Consider the following 23,126-nt stretch of genomic DNA (forward strand, 5'->3'; position numbering starts at 1 on the left):
ATTCAGACATCTTTAAAATCACTGGGCTGTGCACATCAACAGACTGTGATGATAAACACGGATGTGTTTCCATGCAGACTTGCAGCATTGGACTGATTAAGAACAGTGACAAAGCGAGAAATGGGTTTGGGTGATGAGATGGCCATTTTCATTCACACTGGTGTAATCTGAGCTCTTCCGTCACCCTGATTCAGGAAAGAAATGTAGAGTAAATGTGATGTAGTTCACCTCCTCCATCTCTTCTACTGTAGAGAGGGTTCTTGGAGGTATTGACAAGACACTACCTTTATAGATTTTCTTCTGCAAATACAAAGTGACTTAAATAGGTAGAAAGGAACATGAGTGAACAAAATAATGAAGCTTTATCACCTGGAAGGCTCTGAAATCTGAATCCCAAGTAATAGATCAATTGAAACCTAGTATACAGAAGTTTATTAACCCCACTGGTCCCAAAGTGTCTATTATCCACAAATATTGATCCACTGATGATGTAAGAATCATGCATGGATTGCAGCAGATACTGAGGAGAAGTCTGAATAAAATGCTTTTAAAGGGCATGTTAGCTGCCGTGTAATGCCATCAAATGGGTATTTCTCCCAGAAAGCACTCTTCTTGCAACAGATGAGCAGGCACCCATGTCACTGACTGGACGGGTTAGAATCAACTTCTATCTCTGTGTGTGTCTGACTTCCTGAGTAAGACCAATGTGCATACCATTTGAGCTTTTTTTTTTTGTATTTAGAGTCTCAATTATCTCTCATCTTTATGTGGGTGGGTGTTCCCACAGAAGTTGTATTAGCTCATTCGGGGCAACTAAGAACTGGCAGCAAATCACAGTCTTAGACCTAACCTTGGATCTGCAATATCTCGGCTCTCCTGCTAAACTAACAGTTCTGGGTAGGACAATTTCTGTAAAAACCAGCCAAGCAAACTAATGTCATTCTGGGCTTTCAATGAGATAATTTAACCTGTAACCCATCTCTTGCTCACAGATACTAAGCAATGTAAAACTGAATTGTGTTTCAAGGCAAAGTTCAATAAAAATGCCATGAGTGATACAAAAAGCTCATCACTGAGGTTGATAGACCTAGTGTTATGTTATATTAAGAGAGCAAAAATTCAGTTTAGTCTTTCCCACTGCTGTATATAGTGAAAAATTATGTCTTGCAAGTCACTGCGCTAAACAATGTTGTCTGCAGGATTTATATGCACACATATGTCTTCTAATCTGAACTGAAAATGCTGACCTTAGAAGAAAGTATGGTGAGTTGGTTGGGTGCCAATGGTATTAAAGCTGGGGACTCTTGCTCCATCTTAAACTTCAATTTCTAGTTTTGCTTTGCAACGTATTTTCAAGTAGTCTGACAGTATGTGGATGGCCAGGTTGCTTTGCTATAGATGATGCAGGCATATGTCTATTCTGTATTTAGGTTGACAACAAGGTCATGACAACATACAGAAACCAAGCAGCAAAACCAGCCACAAACCATTAGTTTCCTAGCTGGTTTGCTGGTGAGACTAAGTAGGTGATATTTGGAAAAGGCACTACTCACTTAGTGTAAGATATTCCTATGAGACAGTAAATTTGCAGTTATGGCTTTATCTACACATAACCTGCATCTCATATAGTGAGCTCCTCATCTATGACTAAGATATTACAGCAGTAATGAACGGGTCTCTATGCCCCCTCTGAAGGCACAGAAACAGTAATTATATTTTCTAAGAAAGGCAAAAGAAATCACAACTCCCCAGACACAACAGAGTGAGGGAGTAGGAAAGGTGTCTGAACAGTACTGTGGAGTTTATAAACTGAACCCTTCCAGTTCCCTGATTGCAGAAATTGTTCTGTATTATCTCATGTGGAAATCACTGTGTCACACAGTACTGTTTTGCCTTCACTTTCATTGGTGGGACAATTGACAGCACTGTATAATGATTCCGTGCGCAATTCCCAGAATTACTTGTTAATTGTATAAATGGGATAATGGATATTTTCACAAGCTTATATTTTTAGAGGAAAAACAAATATTCTAAATTTCATTTCTGTAGCTGCAATTTTAATCACAGAATATGCAGTAAGAGAAGAGATTTGTATTAAGTTGAATTAGTATCTACTAGGTGATTCAGTCTGTGCTAATTGTGCAGGCAGTATGCACCAAATAAACCAAAAAATGCCTACTTACGGAATGTAAGCAACAAAAGGAATACTGGTCTTTGCAGACTTGTGCTGAAGCACAGCAGAGGTTCAGGATGGTCCGAATAACTGCCTAAACTGCACACTTTTGCTTCAATGGTAAGCGTGACACTCTTGTGCTTTCTGTTAGCAGAAGCCCTACCTCACCCGTCAGCAGCTGAAAAACAGGTGGTAGAATTAAAAGCTTTCCAAGGCTTCAGTGTAGTACAACAACTGCCTTTATTTTATTTTTTTTTTTTTAAACGCATATACCTGCTTTGCTTGTGGAACTTGTTCTTTGAGTTACTGAAATAAAAAACCCAGTCCTAGGATTATTCCCTGATGCCATCTACCCGAGGGTGTTGAGAGAGCTGGCTGACATTATCGCAAGGCCGCTCTCCATAATCTTTGAGAAGTCGTGGAGAACAGGGGATGTCCCAGAGGACTGGAGGAAGGCATATGTTACCCTTATCTACAAGAAGGGCTCGAGGGAGGATCCGGGTAACTACAGGCCCATCAGCCTTACTTCAGTCCCTGGGAAAGTTATGGAACGAATCTTCCTGGGGGCCATCACAAGTCAAACGAAGCATGTGATTGGGAAAAGCCAACATGGCTTCACTAAAGGCAGATCGTGCTTAGCAAACCTGGTGGCCTTCTATGACAAAGTGACTTGCCTGCTTGACATGGGGCGGGCGGTGGACATTGTCTACCTGGACTTCTCCAAGGCCTTTGATAAGGTCCCCCATAGTCTCCTCCTGAAGAAATTGATGTGTTATGGCCTAGACAAGTGGTCTGTGCAGTGAGTGGGGAACTGGCTGACAGGCCGCACCCAAAGGGTGGTGGTAAATAGCTCTTTTTCATAGTGGCAACCTGTCACAAGTGGAGTCCCCCAGGGATTGCTACTGGGCCCAATGTCATTCAACATCTTTATAAGTGATCTGGATACCGGCATCAAGTGTAGCCTGATGAAGTTTGCGGATGACATCAAGTTGAGCGGGGAAGTAGACACTCCAGAAGGGAGAGCTGCTCTGCAGGAAGATCTGGATAGGCTGGAGGAGTGGGCTAACAAGAACCTTATGAAGTTCAACAAGGAAAAGTGTAAGATCATGCACCTAGGAAAACATAATCTGGGAGTGCAGCACAGACTGGGATCCACCTGGCTGGAGAGCAGCTCTGTCGAAAGGGACCTGGGGGTCCTGGTGGACAGGAAGCTCAACATGGGCGAACAGTGTGCTGTTGCAGCCAAGAAGGCCAACAGGATGCTGGGTTGCATCAAAAAGGGCATCGCCAGCAGAGAGAAAGAAGTCATTATCCCACTCTACTCAGCGCTTGTCAGGCCACACCTGGAGTACTATGTACAGTTCTGGTCCCCCCTATACAGAAAGGATGTGGAGAGGCTGGAAGGGGTCCAGAGAAGGGCCACCAAGATGATCAAAGGATTGGGAAGCCTGCCATATGAGGATAGGCTGAAAGAACTGGGTTTGTTCAGCCTTGAGAAAAGGAGGCTCAGAGGGGATCTCATCACCATGTACCAGTACTTAAGGGGTAGCTACAATGAAGATGGAGACTCCCTTTTTACACAGAGTCACATGGAGAGGACAAGGGGGAATGGACACAAATTGCTCTTGGGGAGATTCTCATTGGACACCAGAGGGAAATTTTTCACACTGAGGACAGTCAACCATTGGAATAATCTCCCCAGGGAAGTGGCTGACTCAGCTATGTTGGACACCTTCAAGAGTTGTCTGGACAGGGTGCTGGGCCATCTTGTTTAGACTCTGCTTGTCCTAGAAAGGTTGGACTATATGATCCCTGAGGTCCCTTCCAACCTGTGATTCTGTGATTTTGTGATTCTGTGATTAGATTTCATTCTCTGTGGAGTCAATGGCAAAGCCCAGCTAACTTCACCTGACTTCTTGGCAGCTGAAAAAACAAAATATGGTTCTATCTCTTTAGCAAAAAGAAATCAAATAAGGTTTACAGAATTTAAGGCTACCCTGTAATCATCATCTTAATGCTTATTTGCAGACATAGGGCCTATGTGCTAGGCTAATCCTATTGATTTGCACTGACTGGATAGGAGAGTTAACCTTCATCAAAATTAGGAGAGTTGCTACAGCCACTGCTTAAGAGGATTGGCAAATCTGGACACGGAAGACTAATTAGGATCAGTAGACTTTACGCTGGAAATCTTACAGGGTGTTTCCACGGATAGACAAGAGTTTCAGCAACCAGCAGGCCAGTAGTTACATGATGCTTTCCTGCTCCAGATGCCTACTGCCAAATTACATGCTGTTCACAGCAACTACACTCCTAGGAGGAACTACACATGATTTTTACTGTTTGAGAAGTCATCAAGACCTCTTCTGCTTCCTCTACAAAAAAGATTCCATCAGCATTAAAAAATATTAGCTGAAATAATTTATTTGTTTTTGAAGCAAAATTTCTTTAAAAAATGGATCTGAATGGACTATTTAACCTTCGGGAAGGGCCAAATAATTGAAATGACAATACACTGATAAATTCTTAAAAGTCGGATTTAGCCAAAAATTAATTCAGAACAGATCTATGAGTATGCTAATAAACAGTTGCAGATGGTGTTCAATTAGCATGCAAATTCACTGAGCCTGCACATCCAGCTAAAAAGCACAATGTGTTTTGCAGACAGTATATGATCAAGCCAAGCTCTTCCCAGTATAAATCCTTCCAGAAACATGGACAGGTTTGCTCCAGCCTTTTCACTCAGACAAAATTGAAATTACCAGAGATGAATCAGTCTTATTCATAGTCCAAATAGAAAAGAAACTGATAAATCACTCAACAGCTTCCCAGTACTTTGGGTCAGTAACCAATAAGCTAAGTCAAAGCTCTGCATTAGTTAAGTAATACTGGGGTATGAATGGTACCCTTGCAACACAGCTTGCTCATGCACTGTGCATTTCTGGGCAATTTGGATCCATCTCTGAAAGTAAAACACAATAAATAGCAAGCACCTTCATAATGCAGGTTGTCCAGATTTTAGCTCAGTGCACCCAGCTACTTCAGCATGGCACCTGCTTTGTTTAATCTGACAGCACCAGAGTTGCTAATTAGTCAAGAAGTCTTTTTACCTTATTACCTTATATATACACTCAGCAATAGAAGGTGGAAGTAAGGTTTACACTGTCCCCAAGCAGCCATTATGTTTGTCACAGTGATGGTACACTGAAGTACAGGAATCACATAGAAAAGCAGAGGCAAGTAAAAAACAGCCATTACTTGCTGACATGACATAGAAAGGGGATTTTGTTGTTCGCTTTCAGCAATGAACTGATTAAATTGTGTCTGTTGCCTGTATGTGGAAATGAGTTCCAGGAATTCATGGATGCACACAAAACTATGCCAAACATCCATATGCTCTTCATTCTGGAAAACCTTCTTCTAATGCAGTGTAGGCAATGACACTATCAGTTTGCTTAATGTAGTAACTGAACCTTCAAATATACAAGGAAACAAATTTAGCAGAAAATGGTCATGGTAGTAATAAGAAAACAAACTTAACCACCAGGTGGTACGCAGTCTACTGCTGGTGGTAATGTGCCATTTTTCAATTACTAAGGTACTAAGATTGTACCTATCCTGATTCATGGGAAATGTCTTTTCTACTAAATGGATATAAGATTAGGTCTATTCACTCTCAAAGCACTATTCTGGAAGCATTAGTTTTATGACAAATGTATCTCACTGCAACAGGTGTGGTTGTTTTCAGGGACACAGACCTTTCTGGCTTGCCAAAGTGCCCTTTCCCAGTGCCTGCCCAATGAAGCCCCACAGGTGGACCCACACAGATTGCTGCAAAGCACATTCCAGCTTCCGAGAAACTCCCATTGTGATTTCTGAACAAAGCACTCCAGCAACATGCCAGTCTGAGCTGCAAAATTATTAAGTACCCCTAAAAGAATGGAGCAGCCTATATTTGTCAGAAAACTCAAACACCAGAATTGCTGTCTTCAAGGCTAATTTATTTACTGAGACAGAAATAAATACTCCTTTGCACAGCTGGAAACAGACTTGTGAACTATAACGCAACACAACATGTTTTCAGGGACTATCTGAAGTGAACAATCCTAGCCTGCTATCTGAAGGATTCCCTTCCGGACTGCCACTTGACTCGAGAGCCAAGCTCCAGAGGGAAAAATCCCTGCCTGCCTGAATCCTCAGGCAGTGCCCTCACCCCCTCTTTGTATTCTGAGATCAGCAAGGTAACCACAATAGAATGAAAAATAAAAAAACACCTGAAGACTGTCTCTTTCTACTTTTTTGTTTTTTTTCTAGGTTATGGAATCCCATCTTATTATAGCTTTGGACTGATGGATATGGAATGCAAATGTTGTCAGCAAAAAATTCTTCTTTCTTTTCTTAAATCTTCTCTTTTTTTGTGGCAGGCAGGATATAATCAAATGGGCTGTTTTAGCTTTTCATAAGCTGCATGCAGGAGATGGGAACATGTAGAAAAAATTTTCATGGTGCTTTTTGAAAAAGTATGGACTGGACTTTACAATACTGCCTCCTGACCACTAAGCTTTGGTAAGCCTTCATGCTTCTATTTTAGGAACTTCTTAACATAAATCTTTTTAAGAATTCTGTGTAAATGTGACAGCAGAGAATCTCTATGAATTATATACAAAACACTGTCCCACCCTTGTAATCTAGAGTTATATATACAGGCCTGTATAGTCTACTTCATTTTAAAAACATTTTTATACCATAGACTTCATTAAGCACTTTTTTCCAAATACATTTCTGAATATAAACTCTGATGTTTGCAGTGTCAACACAGCTAAGTTTACAATTCAATAAAAACTTGAGAAATGGAATTTGCTCTGTCTTGCCAACCTAACAGTCTTAATCTCTCCTCTGCTATGGCCTCACCTTATCATCCAGCTTGTGTACTCAGATTTTATTCAACAAATTAACTTACACTTCATCAAATAAATGGAACATTGCTCATCATATTAATGATGCTTCCTGGGCATACAATTCAGAGACCATTCGTTAACAGTGAAGTAAAAAATGACAAACTTGAAACATCTGCTGTTTTGTGGAAGGGGGAAATTTTTGTTATGATTATGCTTTTTCCCTGACCACCACACTTATGTCAAATTCATAAAAGAGATGCCAGTTTTTTTACACATTCTAAGGAAGTAGAGTAGGAACAATTATTTCAAAGACAGCTTTTTGTTCCTTTCCAGAGATTAACTTGCATTTTATTTTCCCTCTCCACATCTGCGATTCATCTGCATTTATGCACTTCACTGTTAGAGCATCTTCCTGCCTGTACCCTGTTCACAGTTAATTGTTTAGCAGCACACTGTAATATGACAAGCCTCTCCTGCACTGTCTGCTTCGTTCCCTATGAATTCAGCAGCCATAAAGTCAGACAGTCAGGCACATGGACCATGAACTTAGGGAAAACTGCCACGATCAATTTGGCTGCTGCTGAGCTCTCTGAGACAATCTTTTGCATCTGCCTTCTATTTGTTTCTTTAGGGAGAGGGGAGATCAGACTAATGATGAAGTCAATTCATCAAGGAGAGTTTTCTCTTATGCACAAGCAAATCAGAAGGTGAAGCCTGAGGAAGGACAAGAGCTGGGACAGATGTGTAATATAGAACACCTGGCTTTGTAGAACCAGTGAAGTCACCACTTACTCCTGGGAATACGTTGCATCTCCAAGATCATCCACATCCTCTGGTAATGTTATCTTCGTCATTAAGAGTATTGTCTTTCTTTTACACTCATATACAAGGTTATGAGTCTTGAAGGACACCATTAGCCTAGCAACCACACCTCAGACATAAAATCTTTCTAGCATACCACTGTTAAAATTAATATTCTGAGTACAACTGAGGTACCAGAAAGAAACACTTGTTTTAATGCAGTCTTTTTACATATGGGTGGGTTAGTGGTATAAATTAAAATTCAGAACACCTAATTCTGGGTAAACCATCTCCTGGCTAACAGCACTTCACAAGATGCATAGGTAAAGAATGTCACCGGTGAGAGAGGTTACACATCTGCAAAGAAACTTGTAACAAATGCACAATCTTGCTTGGAATAAAAATCTTGATGTGAATACTCCAGACAAAAATTTCAGTTAACTTTGCAGTAGCAGAGTTTGTTCAAAGCCTGACAACCTGTTCTGGATTTAGATGTCTGGAATGATCCAGAATCTGCCTCTACTTTCTATTCTTCATTCCTTCCTATGTCCCTGCCTTTCCTTCTTCCTGTCTTCCTGCCTCCCTTGCTCCCTCCTGTTTGGTCTCCCTCTCTCTCCCCCCTCTTCCTCATTCCTTTCTTCTATCTTCTATCATTAAATATGTTTTTTATGTTTGCATGCATAACACTGGTTCGCAAGTAGGTCCTATATGTACACATTATATTATTGTTATTATTACTATTACTACTATTATTATTATTATTATTACATTACAAGAAATGGGCATAAAAGAATTAATGCTGTTTCCATAAGGAGATTCTCTCTGCTAATCATTGGTAAGAAATGTTACAACAAATTCAACATTAATGTAGGCTGAGGCACATATGTACTACACATGTAAAGCATACACAAGTGCCACGGACATCATGGTGTGCCTTGACAATCATAAATGGATAGGAAAAGTATCTCTGTAGCACAATAATTTTTCTGCGAATCTTTAATGCAAAGGAGATTTTGGAGGGAAAAAATAGAAGAAGAAAGAAAAACCCTCTCTATCTTGATGCAGTTCACCTAGGGAGGGTATTACTAGTCTGTACTTATGGGCTGCACTGTTTGTGAATAGCTAAAGGGTTTTTAAAGTCTGCTGTGCAGTTTGAATTCTGATTGTGGGAGGAAGAAGGCAGCAGCGACTGCTGTATGTCCAGTTCCATCAACCATCTACATTGCAACGGCATAGTGGAACTGTGTGTTGCTGTTGTGTCTTCCCTGAAAAGTTGTCCTTGAGATCCTCTCCTCTCTGCCCTTGTCCAAGGTACATGCCAGGTGATTGCGGTACATATAAATTATTACTTATGCATGAGGAAGGCTGACCACTTTTTGATGGATGCATGAAGTGCTGGTTGCTGAACAGAACACTGCTCTTTTGGCAAGGTAAACCATATAAAGAAATATCTTCTCTTTTGCAAAGCTCTATCTAGAAGGGCAGCCTTTATTTTTTATCACCTCCTAAACATTTTCCCCCATTCCCCTCCAGTTGTATTAGTTACTCTATGCCATATTTTCAACTAAAATTAAAAGGTACTGCAGAGGATGAAGTAACAAAGAACTCAAAGAGTTTCAGAAAATAAAAATTCTGTAAAACAACTGAGTGTTACCCTACACAAAGTGTTGCAGACTGTCATCAGCCTGGAATTCCAGGAAGCTGCAATATGAACCAAAACCAAAGCTTAGAAGAAAGATTAAGTTACAAAATCGAAGCATGTCTATTCATTCAGTTTGTAGGAAGTCAAAATCCCTGGAATTGAACCCCAAGTTTTTTACAGTGTGATTTTGCTTCAAAAATGCTCTGCAAAAGCAGCCTCATATAGGTCCCAGAAACTGCTGAAAGATTGTGTGTTCTTCAAGAAAGTATAAGTATGGATTAAAGGAATAGCCTTGCCGCTGCAGAACAGAAGCCTTGGAGACAAGCTGTTTTCCTGTCACACATCTCCATGATAAAATAATAGCCCTAGTGATACTTGTGCAACTGTACAGCAACTTTAAAATATGATCCCAGTGACTGATAAACAACTATGGTTCCTTCTGAGGTTCTCTGTAGTTGAATGAGGTAGAATTTTAATCATGGCATGCCTGAGGATGACTGAAAAATAATAACACCCATACTCTACTAGCTGGATTTTGTCCTGTCAAAGGAAATGTAGAGGAATTTACAAAAGGAACAGATCTGTTGGTTTAATCACTTTAAATGAGAAAATACAGATTAAGGGAAATAAAAGTCAGCATGATATAATATTCTTTTAGAGTCTGGATCACAGTGATCAGATTTGTGAAATCCTTCAACAGGCATCTGAAAGACTTGGTCAAAACAATGCATTGAGCTCTCTCTTTGCCTCCACAGAAAGTGTGAACATACCAGCTCCTTCTTCTTCATGCACTCCATGAGGATAATGAAGAGGTGCTGTGCCTGGGTTCGGGTGTATGTGAAAGTCTTCTGTATGGTAACTAGCAACTGGTCCCGCAAAGACTCATTGATAAGTCTGAAATTAAAAAAAGAAAAATAAAGTAGAAAAACAGACATGAGGGCGCATTACAACTTCAGCCAGGGGTCAAACAAGTAAGAGTTACACAACAAATCACTGCAGGTTGTTTTGGACAGGTTAGAATGGCAGGAATTGCTGAAACCATCAGAGACAAATTGGAAAACACTGTTCTAGAAAAGCACGTTGATCATGTTGGTGTCCCTCGTCTCCAAAGTTTTTATTTCAGTTCCCACATATTGCATGACAGAAAGTCAAACTATCAGCTCTGTGGGATTTCCAAACATAAACAAGAACCACATTGACAGTCTGGATTTGAGGAAGACCAACAATTCTAGGTGAACTGAAGACCCCTTTCTATCAGTGAATTAGCAGAATTCAACTCATGGTTCATTTTATGAAACTGGGAGCATTTTTGTGTTGTCAGTGTTTTTGTTTTTAGCTTGACTATCCCAATAGTTTCAGCTCACCTTATTGATGCTGCACAGGGCCAGGTAAGAAAACAAACAAAAATTTATTTCTTCCTGAATCCACTCAAAGAAACCATTTTGCTTTTGTTCATGATTATCTTCTAGGAGTTTAAAGATTAACCATTTTTATATTCCTCCTCAATGTTAATGTTAATACTTGCAAAATGTGGCCCAACAGCAGAAATAAATATTACATGGAATAATAATACTTGAACCTTACCCCTTGATATCAAAAAGCCTATTCCTCAAGACTGTTCTAAGTGAAATATTACTGTTCTTAATGTCTTACAAAAGAGTGGGCTGTAATTTAGAACACATATCCTTTGATGTATGAAAGCTTCTACACTATAACGCTCGTCTCACTTAAAGATTGTAACTGAATGTTTCAAATTAGCTGAGGCAGAATGTTTTACAGGATAAATCACTGTTGATCATCTGGGGGAATGAAAATCAGAGAATTTTCGTTACTCATATTTTATGACAGAAGATAAGCAAAGATTTAGCCTGCAGCAACTGCAAAGAATTATCAAAAGCAGCACAGTATTAAAAGTCATTGTTAGCTTACAACAGCTGCTTTGGGAGAACAATGACCAAACCCCTGTTTATTTTAGACTATTGGTAAAAGTTGCCTGTACATCTCTGCAGCAAGGAATCCCAAGTGAGACTGCAGGATATTTGTTACACAATTGAATTTAAAATATGATTCAACTTTCTATTCTTTATACCTACAGCCTACATGTCATTAGAAGAGACAATGAATGGGAATGGGAGAGAGGTATAGAGGTGCATAGGAGAATACAGAAGGCCTGGCATGCAGAGTACATATGTTCTCTACTCTCTAAATCTTACTTTGACTGTAAATATCCCTGTTGAGTAGGACTTCCACTTCACAAAGAAGCCTGTCAGGCATATATCAATGTGTTTGGATTAAAATGAGTTTACATGGGGTTTTAGACCACATTGTTGATCACTGTTCTTCATATGCCTCTTGTTGTCTTCTACTTTATTAGAGACTCCTCTTGCATGGAGAGTCTACCTCTGTACTTCCTCTTTTCATCAAGAGGCAGTGTGGCCCCAAATGTACTTTTTACTGGATACTGTAGAGATGACAACTCTGCACTTACGGCTCACTCACAATGTAAACACTCCTTCCCCACAGCGTGACCTGCTTCACATAAAGGCAACATATGAAAAGTAAACACCTCTAGCTCTCTTGGTGGGCAGTAATGAGAGCTGACAGCAGTGGACTTTCTGTGTAGGGGCTGTTAGAAACATAACCTGACCTCCTACACAGAAGCAAGGATGTTGCAAGCACATGGGAACATGAAACAAGATGTCAGAGCACTGGTGGAAATGTAGATTCACTCCATGTTAAAGAGAATTAACTCGGAAAGGGTGACACCCTGAAAAGCACTAACATACTTTAAGTTTCAGATTAGTAGGTCATATAGAATATAAATTCTGAAACCCCTTTTTTAGACTCTTTGAAAAAAATTATTTGGAAATTTGCTTTAACCAAGAAGGCTGCTCTTCATAAAATGGTGCTATCACTGTAAATATAAATGGTTCAGAACGATGCAATTTCCGTTCTTCAAACTGAGAAAGAAAAAAGGGGTTAAACACTAAGAAGACAATTCCTAAAAAACATCAACCGGAGAATCTAAAAAGAGATTTAAATACAGCTCTAACTTCCTTTGGAAATGATATATGAAAGTGAAGTACATGAAAAAAATATGAAAAGTATATGAAGTATATGAAAAAATACATAGTGTTGGAAGAATCTGAAATTAGAGAACATCAGAAAACATTTCCAAAGATCCTGTGATGAAAACCATCCTGTTTTCTCATCATAATTTAATTTTCCTTAAAAAAACTGGATAAATTAATTTCAGAAGTTGGCTCACTCTCAGGCTAATACACACAGAAAGTAAGAGGAGTCTGCTTTCATAAACATTGAGTGAAAGCAGAATTAGGACCTGAGGCTTTGTAAGCAGCCTTCACTTTCCTGAATTGCAGCTATCAGAAACTGTATAATATCATAAGTTTAAACAGCATGTAAAGCAAACTCCATGTAAAAAATATGGAGGTTTTTTTTCTAAAGTATCAAGAAGTGGTTCCCTAACTACAGGGGTACACATCTGTTGAAGCACCGCTGCTCAGAAACTTCCTGTTGTTATAATTTGATTTATGCTGTTTTCTAGCCTAAGTACTTTTTTTTAAACATCTCCTTGGTCTGCAGTTCTACATGCAAAAAGCCTGTTCAAAGCCTTTGTGAGATAAAAACCTGAAATGATTGTAATCAGAAATAGAAACAATCATAGCAAGCTTTCTGATAAAGTAATCATAGCTGAGTTAAGCTTTGTTTAAACTAAAATCAGTCATATCAAGACTATATCACATTTCCTCCTTAGGAATATATAAAAGGTAGAAGGTATCAGATCAAAGTTCCTAACTGTGTAACCCAGCTGGGACAAATACAAACTGTGCCAGGCTAAATCTATGATGAATACACCAAATTCAATGCATGTAAACCAAGTAATTTCACAGACTACTGTAAGCAAAATAGCAGGGACATGCAGGTGAGGTGATGATTTAGCCACTATGCATTGACAACCACATTTGTTACATATACAACTGTAGCATACATTTTTTAAAATCACAGATTCCTAATTTTAGATTTGGGGGGGAAGCGATGGCTCCTTGAGTTTTGCAATTAGAGGTCTAACCTAGAACACAGGAGATTCTCAGCCACTAACTTGGGAACAGTATATTCAGCAGCCTCTGTCATGGATTATGAACCTCATATGCATAAAGCTCCATAGGTATAAAACTTCGCACTTTACCAGACTCAAACTCTATGGCTTCCTTCAAAGTCAGCATATTACCACCCTAAGAAAACTGGATAGTGTCAGATGAAGATAGCACTTTTATCATCCTTCTGCTAAGCTTCGGTTCAGAAAATATTTTGCAACCTACCAGTAGAGTCCTGTTTGGGGCATTTTGATGGCAGGATTCCCTGAATTCCACTTAATTTGTCATGGAAGCGATACTGCAGGTAATTTGCTCCTGCCTAAACAAAATGTCCTACAAAAGGACAATTTAACCTGTTCTTTTCTGTTATTCCCACGTAGTTCAAATCTGTTCATTCATTCCCTAAATATAAGTCCATTTTCCTACCACTCCAGGTATCCAACCTTTTATTTTTTCCCAGAAGAGCTGGATTGCTGATAGAATTTAGATACCTACTGTCAAAAATCTGGCATCTAAAATAGAAATACATACAACTACGTTTAGCTGCTGAAAAAAAAAGTATACCTAAAATTGTTGATAAAAGTAATTTTTTTAAAAAAAGAAAATACCAACATTAGTTTTGATGCATCAGATTATCAGAACAGACCTGTATGGCCTTACCACAGGACAAAAGCGAGAAAGATTCTTGGATCCAACAGGAGAGGACACTTAGAAACACTGAAGTGACAAAGTAAATAAAGTGACATTCTATTTCTGTCCAAGATATGCTGGAAGATTAAACAGCAAAGCAGAACTCCCTTCATTGCTTTGGCCAATGCAGAAGTGACAGATGACAGCATTTTGGCATCCTCCAGCCTCAGAGAGAAATTTTTTTTGAAGTCATGCCTAATATCTGAGGAGATAATAGACATTTCACTCAATAGCATTAAAGTCTTTCAAACTCATGGCATATGATTTTGTAGTGAACACTGGAGAGGATTTGAAAGATCTGGCCCATAGCCAGCTCCCTAAATTATTTAGTCTTTTTTCTCCAGAGATTTTTAGTACTGGAGTTATACAACGTACGAGAGATTTATAAAGATCAGGCTCTAACCTGATTTCAAAATGCAAGTTCATTACAGGTTTTTTTAAACTTATTGTTCTCAAAATGCTTTGAAATTCTCTGACTGAAACACTCCATTCATTGAAGTCTTTGCACATGACCTGTTTCTAACTTTTCATTTGTGATAATTTTTTAAATTATTCTTTTTATTCAGGATAAAGAAAATATATCCATAAAATACCAGTGTGATGTGAAAACTATTCCCTGCTGTCCTTTATGGGAAGCTTAGGGGATTTTCTGTTTTAATTATGATTTTTACTTTAGACAATCAGCCCATATGTAAGAAACATGACTAGCGGCCCTGCTGTTATTTTCTTCCATTGGAATTACAGACAAGACATAGTTGTGCAACTCAATGGGACTGACTGAATTTCTTATACTTTTTAAATCCACACATTTTGCATAGCGTTGTTATGAGAAAAGGCAGAAAATAAGTGTAATGATTCCTTCATTCTGTTCAAAGAGGGGTGATTTTAGGGTGCTTTTATGAGGCATCAGCTTTACTTACAGCTCTTCACTGGTGGTCGCTCTTCTACACCATTTTTCCCTGACATTTTTTATTAAATGGTTGTCCTTTCACCAGAAGAGAGATGACTGTATTTCAACAAAGAAATGACATCCTTCTATCCATCTTTTGATTTGCAAAGTACTTTATTACAAAAGAAAAGTAATGATATCAAAATATGCAATGTGAAAACTATCTTACAAAATAATTCAGATGTGATAGTACCCATGATCACCCATGATGGGGTGGACACTATGGGGGATACCGAAGACCCACATCATACCTACATATTATCCCTTTTGCTGAAAGTGAAAAATCCCTGTATTCTCTCTATTAGAAAAAGGAGATTTAAGTAATATACTACAGTTACGAATCCTAAGAACTATGCCACAGTGGATGCAGAGAAAGATCAATCCAAAGGCAATCTTTAATGAATCTCATAAAAGGATGCTCATTTAAAGCACAGAGAATATTTTATGTATCCTTCTGAATATTAGGCAAGAAGTATATTTTTATGGCATTGGATTAAATTCCTTAAGGGGCTCATGCTTGCAGAGTAGAATTGATGGAGTAGTTAATATGCTATAAACTCAGCTTGGAGACTGCATTCAAATATTGCAAGTCATTTCACATTCTGTAAGCAAATATTTATCTAAGAAGTGACATAGTTTTAACCTAGTGTTTCATTTTTCTCATTTTGAATTCAGCATTTAATTAAAAAATATCTCTGAGGATTAAAAGCTACTGAATGATCCTAGAAATAGTTGCATTTTACAGTTGTTTTACTTCCAGCTTTTGCTTTTATGCAAGACAATGAAGTGAGAAGGCATCTTTGGTTATAGAGTCAAAAATACTTCAGCTTTATGTGGAAGCGAGTTATTAGCAACTAGGATAATCACTTAGGGCTTAGTAGGGACTATATTTCAGTGTTTATGATGAAACTTATATTATTACCCCTCAACATTTTCAACTTTTAAGTAAATGCTTCAGAGCTTGGAGAACCTGACCTGTACATTAGGGCCAATAGTGATGTTCAGCCAAATAATTATTTCAATTCAGTACATGCATTGGGAAGGTTGCATTTAAGCCACGTTCTTAATAGGATGCATATTAGCATGTAAAAGGTACTGGGAACTTATTCAGCGTACTATGGCAAACTTAAAAAACCCGCCTGTGTTAATTCTGCATATCTGATATTCATAATGCTGAAACCTCAGCTCAGTGGGAAACTGTGTATCTGCCTTGCCTCCCCCTTGGAACTTCAATGAGAAAGATGAGATACTGAGGCCTCACAGCTGGTTTACCTCCAAAGACACCGTTACTTCAAGGTATGCTTCACAGTTCCTTCTGACATGTTCTTGGTACATACACCGCTGCAGGCAGCACGTCTGCAAGGCAGTGCAGGCACAGCTCCCTGTGCTGTGCTGGCAGCCTCATTCCACTGCAGCCCAGCAAAGTCTTGGGTCTGTGGTTACAGTACGCACCCAAAGACTTCACTAGATGAGCGAAATGTCCACCTTTTCATGAGGAAAGCCTACAATCAGGCCTTAAAATAAGGCAGATTCAAGCTTCTTGTCTTTTCAAGGATACACATACATTGACATTACAAAGGGGTACTGCACCTTGATTAATACAAAAAATTGTTCCGTTTTCTGCTATGTGAAATCAATTAGGAAGGATAAAAGATGAGGAGGGAAGGCAGGCACATCACAACTCTTGGAAACCCAATACAAAAGGACCTGTGAGGAGATATGCAATTGTCCAACACTCTTAAGGATCTCTCTGAAAGGATGGATTGGCATTACACTATCCAAACTCAGGCAGAGAGCTATATTTTGTCCTCCTTCACCTCCAGGCATAGTTCTTTTCCCCCTGGAAACAAAGTTTCAAATAAACTTAAAAACTCACAGCATTGCTTAGTATACGTACACACACATTCTTACATGTAGAAAACGAATCCACATCAGTATGCAAGGAGTGAGAATTTAAGACACTAAAAAAACAGCATGATAATACCAACATGCAAGTCCTGAGTCTGTGACTGCCATGAATGATTTTTAGAATGGGTTTTAGATCAGATATCCAGTGCATAGAAGTTGGAAGATATGTTGTGTTTTAGAGAAGACCCTGATTTGCAGCCAGCAGTCAGAATTAAAATAGGTTTTTGACTTCATAGTCTGATTGCACAGTGGACTGCAGAATTAAATTCTGCATGTAATTTTGATGTGCTACACTAATTTAGAGTATAATAGATAGTTTTGTATAACCCACTTAGATTTCATCCAAAAGAAAAAGCTAGTAGCTCAACTCAGATAATGTTCCAATTATTCAGTATTTTCCTCATATTTCTAAACACTATTCAGAAGTATTTACAGAGGGGGAAAAGTATCCAGTTTGTATCTGAGGTCTAATGTATTTTGGTAAAATATTTTTATGAGTGTAAATAACATTGGTGTTTCAGTTGTGGTATTCTTAAAAATATCACTGCATTTTAGACTGATGTCTTCTGAAGCAGGGCGAACACACAGAAACTCCCACTAGCTAGCTTTACAAATTTCATAGTTTGTGCATTCTATTTAGTGCAAGGTGAACAGCGAAAAAAAAGAGAAAAGAGTATGTTGTCTGATGATATTGCAGGCACCACCACAGAAAGAAGTCACCCATAGTAAAGGAGAATAGCAGCTTTCACAAAGCCAGACTTGAGCGTCTCAGGTAAGAAATGACTTTCTTGTTTTGCCTCTAGTGATTCTATCACTTCCCTCTCTTACAGGCTGGAGTTTGTGTTGATGAAATAGAATCACAGAATCATAAAATGGTCTGGGTTGGAAGGGACCTTTAAAGATCATCTAGTCCAACCCCTTGCTGTGGGCAGGGACATCTTTCACTACGTCAGGTTGCCCAAAGCCTGTCCAGCCTGACCTTGAACACTTCCAGGGATGGGGCATCCACAGCTTCTCTGGGAAACCTGTTCCGGTATCTTACCACCCTCACCATAAAAAATGTTTATCTTACGCCCAGTCTAAAGCTATCCTCTTTCAATGTAAAATTGTTGTCCCTTGTCCTGTCACTACAGGCCATCATAAAAAGTCTCTCTCCATCTTCCTTATAAACGTACTTTATATATTTAAATAAATTGCATTAATTCCCTTTCTGCTATAGTCTTTTTCATGATGACATCAGAACACAGACATGGTGGATAGAAACTGTGTACATACAAACATAGCAAACAAAGGGATAAAGCATGTTTGAGTAAGGTTATGTTAAATGTGATAACAGTGAGGTCACTGAAACCAGAGAAACAACTTCTCAAAGATTCAGATGAAACCTGGCCCATTCAGATCTATACCAGATGCAGCACTGGATTATGTAAGAACCTGAATATAAACCCAATTTAAATACTTGTGGAAAACTACCTGCCAGGAGGAGTTTTAAGCTGAGTAGATTAATGATCACATGTATTTTTAAAAATAAATAGCTTGGTCTAGAGCTTGGTGTTTATGGATTTATGTTTTATTATTTACATTACTGTTGTAGATGTGAATACGTATCTTCACATATTCTAACACACACAAAAATTAGTCCCTTTTCAGTGAATCCTGATTAGAAGATTACTGCAGATACTTACACAAAAAACCTGAAATAGCTCTTAGAATCTGAGGGGGTTTGGTTCCACTTCTATGTTTTGTTTTCAAAATATTAAATCCTCCCTTATTTGTTACTTCATACTCTGAACAGCAGACTCTGGGTTCTGCTTAGGAGCTTCTGGACACAAGGTCCATGATCATTGTGGAATTACTGCCAGGTGAGGATGAGGTAAGGGCAGCCACAGGGATGCAGGCCTGAGAAAGCTCCAGCATTTTCTAATGAGCATGATAAGCAGCCCTTGACCCTGGGTGCCAGTAACCTTATTTGCAACTGACTGAGTTAGAGTTGTTCTTTATGTGCAAACAGCTGGAGTGCATGGAGTTCTGCCTGGGGATAGATGGTGAGCCAACTGAGAATTTATGGATTGGGATTAAAGAGAAGATAGGTAAGGGTGACATGGTAGTGGGTGTCTGCTATAAATTGCATGACCAGGAAGAGCAAGTGGGTAAGGCCCACTGCAATATCTGCTGGAGGGACAAGACAGAAGGGCACGAGTAATCCTGGAGTGCATTGACAAGAACTTCCTGGCCCAAGTGATAGAAGAGCCAAAGAGGAGAGGTGCCAATCGAGCTGGCCTTGCCCAGTCAGAAATCCTACATACTGTGGAAGGGGACAGAGTCCCTGTAGTGCATGTAAAAATTATGTTGGGGAAAACAGTCTGGGTTATTCCTGCCTCAGGCAAAGGCAAACCCGTTTGTGGGATTGTGTTTGCTCGAGGACCTGGGTGCACTTGGTAGGTGATGCGGGAGGATGGAGGAGTCCGGTATGTACCTCAAGGGGATTTGATTTTGGGTGAAAACAGCCAATGAACTGAATGGTATGCTGTTAATTGCTATATAATGTTGTATGTCATCACTACTATGGTTGCCATATGCCATATCAATGGTATCATCGTGGGAATGTCCCGAATTAATAAACAATGAACCAAGCGAAGTGCAGCAGTGATAGAACAAGGACTAACAGTGCAGCGGTGATGGAACGAGGACTGACTTCAGCAGGCGACAATCCAACACCACACACACACCCTCTCTGAAAGAATCGTACAATAGAACGAACCCAAAGTCATGGACTAAACGAACTCAATGGATATTTCATGGACATTTTGCAGGGGTGGTCCGTAGACTAGGGGAATGATAAATGAAATCTGTATATTCTGTTAAAGGATGAGAAGGCGGGTAGGGGTTATTGAAATTGTATTGGATAGTATGGGACCTGAGCATGATGTAAATGATATGGAATAAGGGGTGGATGCTGTCATGGTTTTAGCTGGGATAGAGTTAATTTTCTTCACTGCAGCTGGCATGGTGCTGTGCTTTGGACTTAGTATGAAAACAATGTTGAGATAACACACAGATGTTTTGGCTGTTGCTGGGCAGTGCTTGTAGTAGTCAAGGACTTTTCTAGCTTCCCACGCTCTGCCAGGTACACAAGAAGCTGGGAGGGGAGGGGGCACAGCTAAGAGAGTGGATTCAAACTGGCCAAAGGGATATTCCATATCACGTAACGTCATGCCCAGTATGTTAACTGGGAGGAGCTAGCTGGGGTAGGGAGGCAACAATCGTGGTTTAGGGATGGGCAGCGTTGGCTGGCAGGTGGTGAGCGGTTGTATTGTTTGTGTTTCTGTTTTTTTCCCTTTTTCCCTTTTCCTTTTTGTTATATTATCATCATTGTTATTACTATAATAATCATCATAATTATCATTATTATCTTATTCTAATTATTACACTGTTCTTATCTCAACCCAAAGTTTTTTGGTTTTTGGTTTTTTTTTGCTTTTGCTCTTCCAGTTCTCTCCCCTATTCCCGAGGGGTGGGGAGAGTAAGTGAGTGGTTGCGTGGTGTTTAGTTGCTGACTGAGGCTGAACCACGACAATGGGTTTAAACTAAAAGAGGGTAGACTTAGACTAGTATATAAGGAAGAAATTTTTTACAGTGGGGGTTGTGAGACACTGGAACAGGTTGCCCAGAGAAGTGGTAAATGCTCCATCCCTGGAAACATTCAAGGTCAGGTTGGACAGGGCTCTGAGCAACTCCATCTAGTTGAAGATGTCCTTGCTTATTGCAGGGGGGTTGGACTAGATGACATTTAAAGGTCCCTTCCAACCCAAACTATTCTACTACTCTATGAGAGCGGACTTTGGCCTCTTAGGTGGTCTATTTGGAAGAGTCCTGTGTGGTAAGACCCAGAGGGAAAAGTCCTCTGAGAAATCTGGTTAATATTCAGGTATCTCCTCCTCCAATCTCAGAGAATGGGGAAGGGGACCTGGTGACATAGGACATGGAAAAGGCTGAAGTACTGGGTGCCTTCTTTAAGCCAAGGCCCGAAAGAGCAGGGGGGAAAGTCTGGAAGAAGGAAGTCATACACTTGGTAGAAGAGATCAGGTCAGGGAATACTTAAACAAACTGTACATATGTAAGTCCGTAGACCCTGATGGGGTGCACTCATGAATGGTGAGGGAGCTTGCTGATATCATTGCAGGGCCACCCCATAATCTTTTAACAATCATGACAACTGGAAGAGTTGCCTGAGGACTACAGCAAAGCAATGGTCGCTCCTATCTTCAAGAAGAGCAAGAAAGAGGACCCAGGGTACTACAGGCTGGTCAGCCTTCCTTTGATCCTGGGGAGGTGATGCAGCATCTAATCCAGGAAACCATATCCAGGCACATAAAGGACAGGAAGATGATCAGGAGTAGACACCGTGAATTCACCAAGGGAAAGTCATACTTGACAACCTAACCACCTTCTGTGATTAAATGATAGGTTTGGTATATGAGGGGCAAGCAGTGGATATTGTCTACATAGACTTTAATAAAGCCTTTGACACTATCTCCCATAAGATCCTCATAAAGAAGCTGTTGAAATATGGGCTGGAGGGGCTGACATTGAAGTAAATTGAAAACTGACTGAATGGCTGGGCCCAGAGGGTTATGGTCAGTGGTACAAGGTCTAGTCAGAGGCCAGCAACTAGTGTTGTATTCCAGGGACCAATACTGTGTCCAATCCTTCTCAACATCATCATTAATGATCTGATAGATGGGACTGAGTGTGCTCTGTGCAAGTTTGCTTACGATATAAAACTCGGAGGAGCAGCTGATATGCCGAAGGGTCATGCTGCCCTCTGGCAGATGTACCTTGACAGGCTGGAGAAGTGGGCTGACAAGAATCCCTGAAGTTCATCAAGGGGAAGTGCAAAGTCCTTCACCTGGGGAGGAACAACCCCATGTACCAGTAGATGCTGAGGGGCTCTCAGCAGGAAAGAGGCTTGGCAGAAAAGGACCTGGGGGTCCTGGTGGACATCAAGTTGAACATGAGCTAGCAATGTGCCATTGCAACAATAAAGGCTAACAGTATCCTGGGCTGCATTAGGAGGAGTAGTGCTGCCAGCAGGTCAAGATAGGTGATCTTTCCTGTCATCTGAACTGGTGATACACACCTGGAGCCCTGTGTCCAGTTCTGGGTTTGCCAGTACAACAGAGACATGGGCATACTGGCGAGCATCCAGTGATAGACCACTAAGAGGATGGAAGGACTGGACCACCTCACATACGAGAAAAGGCTGAGGAAGCTGGGACTGTTCAGTCTGGAGCAGAGGAGGCTCAGAGAGGATCTCATTGATGTATATAAATACCCAAAGGGAGGGTGTAAAGAAGGTGGAGTCACTGGTTTCCAGTGACAGGGTCAGAGGCAATGGGGACAAGCTGGAACACAGGAGGTTCCCTCTGAACATCAGGAGTTTTTTTTTTTTCTTCACTGTGTGTGTAACTGAGCACTGGCACAGATTTTCCAGGGAAGCTGTGGAATCTACATCCTTGGAGATATTCAAAAGCTGCCTGGACATGGTCCTGGGCAACTGGCTCTAGGTGGCCCTGCCTAAGCACAGGTGTTGGACCTGACAACGTCCAGAGGTTTCTTCCAACCTCAACTGTCCTGTGATTCTATGGTTGTTTACATATTTTTGGGGGTAGAAGAAAAGAAGAAAGTATTAAAGATTTGTGCATTCGGTAATAACATGCACTTTGGAATTTGCAAAGCATGCTTAAAGCCTGATTCAGCAAAACCACACTTGAATCATCTGTAATAAAAGCTAAATACTATCCTTGCCACACCTTGAGCCTGTAAAGGAAAGCAGGATGGTGCAAACACAGATCAGTGCACAAGCAGTTATGTGTGTATATAGGCAGGTGTGCATAATCATGCCCAGTAGGCAAGGTAAATGCAAAGTAGCTTATATGAATATGTAGGG

At 40.1% G+C, this 23,126-nt stretch overlaps 1 protein-coding gene across 1 annotated transcript in view; it reads right to left on the bottom strand.

Moving 5' to 3' along the window:
* TRPM3 (transient receptor potential cation channel subfamily M member 3) overlaps positions 1–23,126 on the bottom strand; it is a 452,616-nt gene that overhangs the window by 77,570 nt on the left and 351,920 nt on the right. Inside the window, exon 8 of the mRNA XM_075078767.1 lies at positions 10,285–10,408. Coding sequence (XP_074934868.1) covers positions 10,285–10,408 — 124 coding nt within the window. The remainder of the gene's footprint in view (positions 1–10,284; positions 10,409–23,126) is intronic.

Source organism: Phalacrocorax aristotelis, chromosome Z (genome assembly GCF_949628215.1).
Source record: "Phalacrocorax aristotelis chromosome Z, bGulAri2.1, whole genome shotgun sequence".
NCBI classification, from domain to species: domain Eukaryota; kingdom Metazoa; phylum Chordata; class Aves; order Suliformes; family Phalacrocoracidae; genus Phalacrocorax; species Phalacrocorax aristotelis.